This window comes from Trachymyrmex septentrionalis, unplaced genomic scaffold, assembly GCF_001594115.1.
Source record: "Trachymyrmex septentrionalis isolate Tsep2-gDNA-1 unplaced genomic scaffold, Tsep1.0 scaffold211, whole genome shotgun sequence".
NCBI lineage: Eukaryota > Metazoa > Arthropoda > Insecta > Hymenoptera > Formicidae > Trachymyrmex > Trachymyrmex septentrionalis.
Genome location: NW_017305299.1, coordinates 353,812 through 363,247, shown reverse-complemented (window position 1 = coordinate 363,247; position 9,436 = coordinate 353,812). Strand labels below are relative to the sequence as shown.

Genomic DNA, 9,436 nt, shown 5'->3' with positions numbered 1-9,436 from the left:
TATATATATATATATATATATATGTAATACATGCCGTTCACTCGTCAGCTGCTCGCTTTCTCGTTCGCTCATCTCAACCCCCGCGCAACCCCCAATTGGACTCGACCCTGCGAAACCCCCTCGACTAGAAATACCGGCACCCCAAACACGCCTCTTTCTTTCCCTCCGGTCCTTCCTGCCCTGCCTCTCATCGTCCTCTAACCGTCAACTCCCGTTCTTCTCCTTCCCGCGGAATCCACCCCCGAATCTCCTCGCGAACACCCCTGCGCGTAACGACCAGACCGGCAACGATCCTCGGCGGTCCGCTGCAGACGGATCGTTGGCTTTAATTTTCTAGGTGACGACGCACGCCCGCTGAAGAAAGAGAAGAGATTAGCTCTCTACGATCCGGCCGCTTAATGCGGCCGCTGTGGCCAAAGTGGCCGCGATCGACCGTTCGATGCATTCCTGTGCATTCAAGTGTACACTATAAGCAGCACTTTGACGTATCCAGTAAGGCATAAACTACTACCTCATAGGTGACGAGGCGATTTAAGACACTCCTATATAGATTTAAACAAAAATTTACAAAAAATTCGTTTCTACATCTGACACTACACTGTCTCGTTTATATTCGCCTCAGCGCCAGCGTTATTATCGTAAAGTCATTTGGCACGCAAAAATATATTTTGATATACCGATATACAGATGTTGGAGAGAGAATATTTATTAGGTCAAGAGAATTAGATTGACATATAATCAAGAGACAATACATACATAATGAATCTCAAGACTGCCAAAAAAAAGCATTCCGGAATCCTCGAAGAATACGCTGCTAGTGAAAGCACTTTTCTACCCGTCACTTATCGGTTCATGTAATCTGCCTATTAAAGACGGTCACATCTGGATTCGTCATTCGTGGTTTTGACTGACGTGGTTTTGAAAGACCAAGCCGCGGGCACAATTTTCGTGATCCTATTAGACTTACAGCGCTGTAGAATAGATCTTTCATTCCTTACTCGACCACGTATGTACACGTACATGTGTTGAGCGCGAGGTGTCAAAAGTCCAATAATTCACAACGCAACGTACAATTCTCGTGAATCGAGCGAAAGAACGAGTAAAGAGAACGCAATCATTCGAAGATATCTTTTCAAAAGCAAGATTATATAAATTTTAATGTGCAAAGGCAAATATACATATTTATCGAAATTTTAATTAAATTGAATTTTCATACTAAAACTATTATACGAATTATTTTTTTTTCTTTTTTTTTTTTTACACGAAAGAAAGATTTTTATAATCCTTAATTCACAACATAAAGTTATTTTCTTTTTTCAACGCGGATTTTATTTTTCACTATTTGAAAGATAAAATAAAGTTGGATTAAAAGATAATAACTGGTAAATTAGTAACGGTCTGCATGGTCTCTAACATGATGAATAAAACATGCCGTCAACAGATGCCGAGTCCGCTAATATTTTATCAGCGTTTTACCATTAAGCAAAAGTAAATCAAAACTTACCGCTTCGTTTCAGCAAAGAATCGTCACGGCCGTGAAGCTGACTGCCGGGCAGAAGAGTCTGACCGGATCCAGGAGTCGCCGCGGTTGGAATTCCCGTGGCCAGAGGATGATGGGGAGGTGTTGCCGAATACCATGCTGGTGGCCAACCTGCTGCCTGCCCGTTAAACATTCTCAGCTTGTCGTAGACACTCTCGGCACCTTGATGCGCTTGCACCGCGGCCGCCTGTTGCTCCTTCTGCGAAGCCAAGTTCCTGAGTACCCTGTTAATAGACGACACCTACAAAAAGACGGAGATTTTCGATTAGAATTAATTCGCGAATCATTTATTAATTCAATCCTACGAGGATCAAGAAAGTGCTATAAAAGCTGCTGTCAACTTTTGTATTAAAACTTTTTATTGAAATTGCTGGCAACAATTTTTGTAAAAATTATAAGCAAACTGGTTTCGAAGTCTCTTGAAAATTTAGTAAAAATTATTATGCAAATTATGTTTGTCTCTATTTTAAATTCGAAATCATTTCACAGGAAATGTAATATTTTAATGGTTATATGTATGAAAAAAGGTTTAATATTAATATACATCTCTAAATATATAATTCAATTAACGATCTGTGTATCTTAAGTTGCCAATGTTGATTAATCTCCAATCATTTATAATTCAAAGACTGTAGAAACAATTAGCATTTTTTTTCTAATTTCGCTTCTAATATTCCTGTAGTTTACGGGAAAAAAATGTTGATTTAGAGAAAATGTTGCGTCGTTTTTCCAATGATACGCGGTGATCCTTACGCACACAAGATACTTCCATTGTCCACTCTCGATCGAGAAAAAGAGAGATAGAGGCAAAAGAGGCTGGCGTGGCGGATCGGGGCGAGGCTCTTTGTAAAATCTCACAACCGCAGCCACTCGTCGTCGCACGAGAATCATTTCCGTCGTCATAGCTGAGCACTGATTGTCCGTCCCTCGCCATCGCTCCCTTGCACGGGCGAGGCACGATCCTTCTTCCTCTTTTTCGTCCTCCTGCGGTCGCGGGATGCGAAGGGGGTCATACCCAGATGAAAGGACACCGCCGCCATCCAATTATTATTACATAAAACGGTCTCCACGGCTCTTCGTCCCCCTCCTATCCCCTCCGGGGGACGGTCGCCGTCGTCATCGGTTGTCGTCTTCACCTTACGCTCGCAACCGAGCCACTGGCTAACTCGAAAGTTATAACGAGCCGGCGTATAGCACAGGGATCTAAGCATTGCGCTCTCAACTTGCACATAATGGTCCTCAGCGTACTCCATACGCGCGCCAACCCCATCCTCCACACCCTTCTGCAATCGACGCCGGGCTCGGTGCAGCAGCCGAATATACACAGCCGTTAATGCAGCGCGGACGTCGGATATCGAGCGGAGCTTCTTAATTACGAGGTCGACAAGCTTCGACAAGAGCGGTACGAGAGCAAAGCCGATCCTTCTCGCGTAGTTTGAGTCAAAACCGACGGAATAATGGCCGGGTGACGCTGAGAGAACGTCACCGTTAGAATAGCGCGCTGCTATTAGAGTTAAAAGACGAGGAAACCTGACTTGGATGGTTCGATTGTATATTCGAGGTACATTCAGGTAAACATTGCGCTTTTCGTTGAAAAGTACTGAAATTTCGTATAAAAGTACAGGTAATTTTTTACGTAAAAATCGCGATCTTACCGCAATGCGGATGAGAAACGAGTGTTGGGAGATACAAGAAAAAGTAGAATCACGTTTAAATTCAATTTCTCGCGAATAGGTATATGCGAATATTGGGAAACATCGATTTTCATTGATCACACTCACTACGTCTGGAGCTCATCGAGCGTACGTAACTTCCACCTCGACCACCCCCGCCCCCCCCCTCCCATTCCGACGCTACGAGATAGTAACAGGCGAATAGCGGAAGCAACGTTTCGAGACGAGCTAGCTCCGGCTAACCCGGACCAGGCTCTCCGTCATCAAACCGTCTATCCAGCCTTGGATGCCGGGGGAGAGAGAGAGAGAGAGATCCCGCACTGTACCGCTCTGGATCGCTCTACTCTCGCCGCACAACAGCCGCAGCGTCGATGCAGGCCATTACACGCGCGACCGGACACGAATAATTGTGCAACACGCTTAACTGATCCCATTCACCCTGATTCTACCCGCTCCCGTCCGCTCTCGCCGCCGACTAACCCCGCGCGCACCCCCGATACCAACCCCCGACGCGATGTGTACCAGCCGCAATAGCCAACGTCACCGCCAATACTGTATGTACCAGCGATCCACCAGTAATCGAGAAAAGATCGAAACAATCGAAAGAACGATCTGTCAATCAAATTGTCTCTTCTCTCTTGGTTCTGACTTGAAACTTTCCAAAATTATTCGAGACTGATTTTTCACCCAACTTCGATTTCAAGTTACATTTACCATCAATTTGATATTTCATTATTGTAAGCAAATTCAAGAAATTCATTGTTGATAGAAGGATGTGTTTGCGAATTCAATAAAAATATTTGATAAATATCAAATGCATTAGGTCCGCGTTGCCTGCACTTTTTGCACTTAGCATCTTCGTTCTCTCTCTCCCTTGTTTGTACTTAAAATGCCTGAATATATATTTATCCCGTTTTAGTACAAACATTTTTTTCGGATTCCAAGCAACGCGAAACCTATTAAGAGACGAGATATACTTGGTATTTTGTCCAGCAAGAGACACAGCGTAGACACACTTCAGACGATAAAAAGTCGAAAATCGAGATAAAAGACTTTTAAAAAGTCTCTTTAAGATGTTTTGTTTTCGGACGTGCGTGTGTTGTAGGGGACAACAATGATTTCAGGTTTGTTCATTGATAAACGACAAGGATGTAATGATTCACTGTGTCCGTCTGAAAGCACCCGCTAGAACGATGTTTTCAAACGTAATCTCGCCAATAGCTAACACGTTACACGCTTAACGACAGAAGCGCGTGCTAGACGTTCTGATTGATCATCCTAGAATCCCCAACATCCCCAACATCCCCAACATCGACCTTCTTCATTCGGCAATTCCAAGGAACACACTACAGCAAGAGCAAGTTTGCTCCACAAGCCGATGGAGTAACGACTTGTACGCGTGCCGTTCCCCTCGGTATTCCTGACGGACAGCCGATAGGGGGGGATCTGTCAGTGGAGAGAGCATCCTCGGAGGAGCCCAGACGAGGACGATCGACTTCGAGGATATTTCGCGCGGTCGGGAAGGAAGGTTGGGTGTGGGCAGGATGTTTGGTAGATGGACGAACACGTATACAACCGTAGAGGATTCTTCGAGTTCGTAGAAGGGCGATCGGCGCCCAAGAGGGTGGACAATGCCGAGGTCCGCGTAATGGACCGATTACCCCACCCAGCCGATCGTATTGACGAGACTTTGATTAGGGTCGAGTGGCCGGATCCGACGGGTAAGTACACCCGACCGGCTGTGCGCCACGATAAGTCGACGGCGGATTACGCGTAAACTTATACCGTATCCAATCAATGTGTGGCGCCAAGCGCAGCGGGGAAATTTATTCGCGCGTCACAAATTTATGTGCGAGACGAGAGAATCGTGCAGGCAATCTAGAGGAGCTAGACTCTGCGAAATCCGCTCATCTGAATTCGCTTTGTTCGAATCTATCATTAGTGACATTTAGCGAGATGTAGTTCAGTCAAGTTACCACGTTTATCAATATCAATCACCTGACACAGTCTGCATCCTAAATTAAGCGTATCTCACGTATACGATCGAATTTTTTTTTTTTTTTTACTTACGCTGGGTATATTGTCGTTATTGCAAACGCCCTCCTGCAAAAGTCGATCGCGAATCTCCCAGGCGAAGATCGAGGGACATTCTCGTTTGTAGTCGGCAATTTTGTTGACCACAGGCGTCGTCGCCACTCGCGGCTTGCTACCGCCGATCGCCCGCGGCTTGATCGAACCAGTCTCGTAATACCTGGAAAAAGAACATTGTTATTTTCGTTTAACGCACGTTACAGTTACGTCATAGTCGTCACGGGTCGTTTTTAACCTTTACAAGACGGGAGAGCCACTGTAATGGCGCTAAAATAGTATTATATTGTATGTTGAAACGAGGAATGCAATAAAATTATAAATTATGCAAATATATTGCTTGAGAAAACGTTGTAAATTTTAAAAATAGATCCTTGTTCCATAAAGATCAAACATAGTATGGTTACTGAAAAGAAAAACGAGTTTTTTTATAAACAAGAAATCATTGGATAAAAACTAGCTTTATTAATACTCCGCAATTTGTAGAAACCATGTTATATTCACGGAGATATTGCTACATGAAAAATGGAGACATAACGTAACGTTCGCTCGTTACTACTATACATCCAATTATTTTTAAATCTCTAACATCAGTAAAAATGAATCACTAAAAATGGAAGGAAATCCAGTGAATTCTCTCGCAAATTTATCGATTGGCCTTTAATTGTATCGAGAAAATACAAGCAGCGTTTGTGTCTTGTGTGGTGTCATTGAACCCTCCCGTTGATTGAATCTGCCATTAAACAACAGGAACGAGCGATAAAATTCCATATTGGTACTAAAGTGTGTCGCAGGCGGACGATTTAATTTCCTGAACGCCCTCGTCCACATCAATTATCTCTCAGGGGAGCTATCCGAGTATCCGGGCGCTGTTACTTACCTGCCGAGAATCTTGGAGACGCATCCATTGCTGACTTGCAGTATACGCGATATGTCGCACGGTCTAGCGCCGCTGTGGGCCAGCTCGACGATCTTCTGCCTCGTGGAATCCGGTAGCGGTCGGCCGTTGACGTAAACGCCGCCGAGCTGGTTAACCCCGCTGTGTCCTGCAGCCGAGCACCCAAATATTGAGTTCTGTCCGACCATAGAACCCCCGCCAATACCCGCGCCACCCCCGTGCATCAAGTCCTCCTCTGTGAACCAAAACGCGCGCAATACGTATACGTCACCTCGCCAGAACATCTGATTGGTAAACAGCCGGATAGTACGCTCCGCCGTGATAGTACGCGTTCTTATTAGTCTAATTAGCGCTTGCGCCCGTCGCGCCCGGTTCCGGAAGCGGAAGCGTCAGATTGAACACCAAGGGAGATGTTTGCACCGCGATCACACGCTCCGCCGCCCTGCGGATGTCACGTAACGAAGATCAGTTTGACCCTTGCGCGCCGATTAATTCTGCTGCCGTGTACCTTATTACACGATTACATCCGCGTACAACGGTACGTATAACGTGCACGGAGGAATCGTCGAAACGGAAATATATCGCGTAGATATACCCCGTACGATACGATATGTTGACGACAACGGTAATTGCGACGCGAGTGGACAATACCAGGTATAACGAATAGATACACGGTACGGTATCGTGTAATTTGATCATTACGTGCCGGGAGGTTTCAGAAATGATGAAACGGTGGCAGAATTGTAACAGACACAGCTTACAATGCAGACGCGTGTACATAAACGGAGATATGCATTCGACTTGCTCGGGGAATACAGTGTTAATGAAGACAATTCAAAAGACATTTCACATATAATGAACAAAACGGCTCTTCACATACGTGTCCCAACTAAATGTGAGCAAAAGTGGACCTTTCAGCTTCTCTCGCCACTTTGTTAAATTCTCGTAGTGCGTCGTCGTCGACGCAAAGAAAAAGACGCAATGAGAAAGCGGCGCGGCACGGCGTGCGGATGATGAGAGACTCGAGAGGAGGAGCCGGCGTTACTAAATGCATCTTGCAATTAACAAATTTAATTAATTCCCGCTTTTGCGCCGCGCAAAACGACAAGAAATAGTTGGAATGTAATCTTGGATAGCTCCCTCCGCCTTTGTCGCTGTGCGAAATCCACTTGGTATAACGACACGAAGTGGTTTTCTCGCTCGCTGTCTCGCCGCCTATCCCTTCCTCTCGTTCCGCCACCTTCTATCCTTACGCCATTTCTGTCGTATCTCATTTTCACCGATGCGAAAAGATTGAAGATCGCCGCATCTTACGATCAATCGACGTTATAAAAATGTAAGAGGACAGAGAAGGCCCTTTGACAGAATATGCTAATTTTTCAGAAACTAATCATGGTTCTCAATGACTGAATCAATCATTGAATTAGATCGATTGTAAAATGTTAAGGTTTTATATATTGTAATTTATGTAACTTTATAATATGTGTAAAAGCGATATAAAAGTACTGACGTTTTCAAGAATTAACGAATTTAAGAATTTTAATCATTTTCAGATGCTTACATTGACATCAAATTATTATATCTTCTTATTTCATAGTTATTAGCATTAATATCATTAAATTACTTGTCATTTAATATGTAGTATTGTTATTCTAGTTCTGTTCACGATTGGATTTCAAGACTGATAAAGAATTCCATGCGCGATTACAGAATTGGATACACGTATTTATACAAAAATTCACCCTGAAATATTTAATATTAAGATGCGCTTTATAATAAAAAATTGGATTATTTCTCTTCATTGATTTATTCTCATTTAATTTTATTCTCCTCTAATTGGTTTAATTTTGCTCTATTATTATTATTGTGTGTGTGTGAATAACAAATATATATTTTAAAATTACTTAATAAGGCTTGCTAGTTTTTAAAAAAATTTATATCATTATTTTCTATACAAGATTCGTCTCTAGCCGATGTCTTTTTTATTCGTAACTATCTGTTGGCAATAATAGATCTGTTCTACAATTCTGCACTTATCGCGGAAGGTTTTCCGCAATAAGTGTAGCTTCAGTCGTCCCTGCATTATAACCAGAGATTTTTAAGCGAGCTTCAAGCACGCTGAAAGGAATGGAATATGGTGATGAAAAACGAGAAGGGAGAAATTGGAGTTGAGAGTCTTGTTACAAATAATTCCGCGGCGAGGTAACGCGGAAATTTTCGAGGGGATGCTTCTTACCCCTCCATTTTATCGCGGCACTGGATGCTACGCTTCGCAAATGCAAGAAGAGAGAAGTAATGTCATCTTTTTTTAGAATGCAACTTTATAACCGTATTTAATTTCATGGCCTCCTTCACTGAGAGAAAGGATTTTGTTAATTTAGCAAGCCGGTACCTTTGATCGGTGATCGATAAATATGTGACAACAAATTTTGTTGTTGTGTTTCCTGCCAGTCTGCTATACCAACCAATTAGTAACAGAAGCAAACTATATAGAATCTAACCTAGCTCTTGAATAGACTTTAGGCTCATTTACGTAGAATTCGTAGATGACCGTGGAGTCTTAAATCGTAGGAAATCAACCAAATAGAGTCAAATGTAGGGAAAATACTTGAATTGGTCAATTTCTTACGATTTGGGATCCTGCAATCGTCTATGACTTATATATATATATAATTCCTCTTATTTGCAATACTATTAATTATTTGTTACATTGACGAATTAATTTGCATCGTAACAAATTGGTCGGTTTTTTAACAAATATCACATTTGTTCTCCCTTGATTTATTCCTATAACAAAATCATTTCTCTCAGTGTTATGCGATGAAATAAAAGAAAAGGCTTTGAAATACGTTGAGAAATATTTTGCGAAGCTTTTAAGAAGCATAGAAAAACTCAAATAAATTAAATCGTTCTTGACATGTTCCAGAATTTCAAAATATATCAATCGTAATTTCGTAGAAAAGAAATTGATCTTTGTTATCAACTCGTCGTTTACAATTCTCATCGCTTTCCGCGAACTTTTGTGCCTCGGTGAGTTTAAAATTTCTTTGATTACGCGCACGATGGAAAGTAGATGATAACGATAAGAGACACATTTTCCTCAAACCAATTAAAACGACACTTTCCGCAATTTCTTTTACCAGCTGAGCTAATGAATATTCATTCTTTGCTCAATTTAATAAAAGCACACAGATCCGCGAACACGTGCAACTATCACATTTCTAGAGCGATATTATA

At 42.5% G+C, this 9,436-nt stretch overlaps 1 protein-coding gene across 1 annotated transcript in view; it reads right to left on the bottom strand.

Moving 5' to 3' along the window:
• LOC108748128 (paired box protein Pax-6) overlaps positions 1 to 9,436 on the bottom strand; it is a 28,298-nt gene that overhangs the window by 11,594 nt on the left and 7,268 nt on the right. The window contains exons 2-4 of the mRNA XM_018486153.1: positions 6,182 to 6,434; positions 5,284 to 5,464; positions 1,505 to 1,781 (exon numbers count right to left, since the gene is read on the bottom strand). Of these exons, the coding sequence (XP_018341655.1) occupies positions 1,505 to 1,781; positions 5,284 to 5,464; positions 6,182 to 6,434 (711 nt within the window). The remainder of the gene's footprint in view (positions 1 to 1,504; positions 1,782 to 5,283; positions 5,465 to 6,181; positions 6,435 to 9,436) is intronic.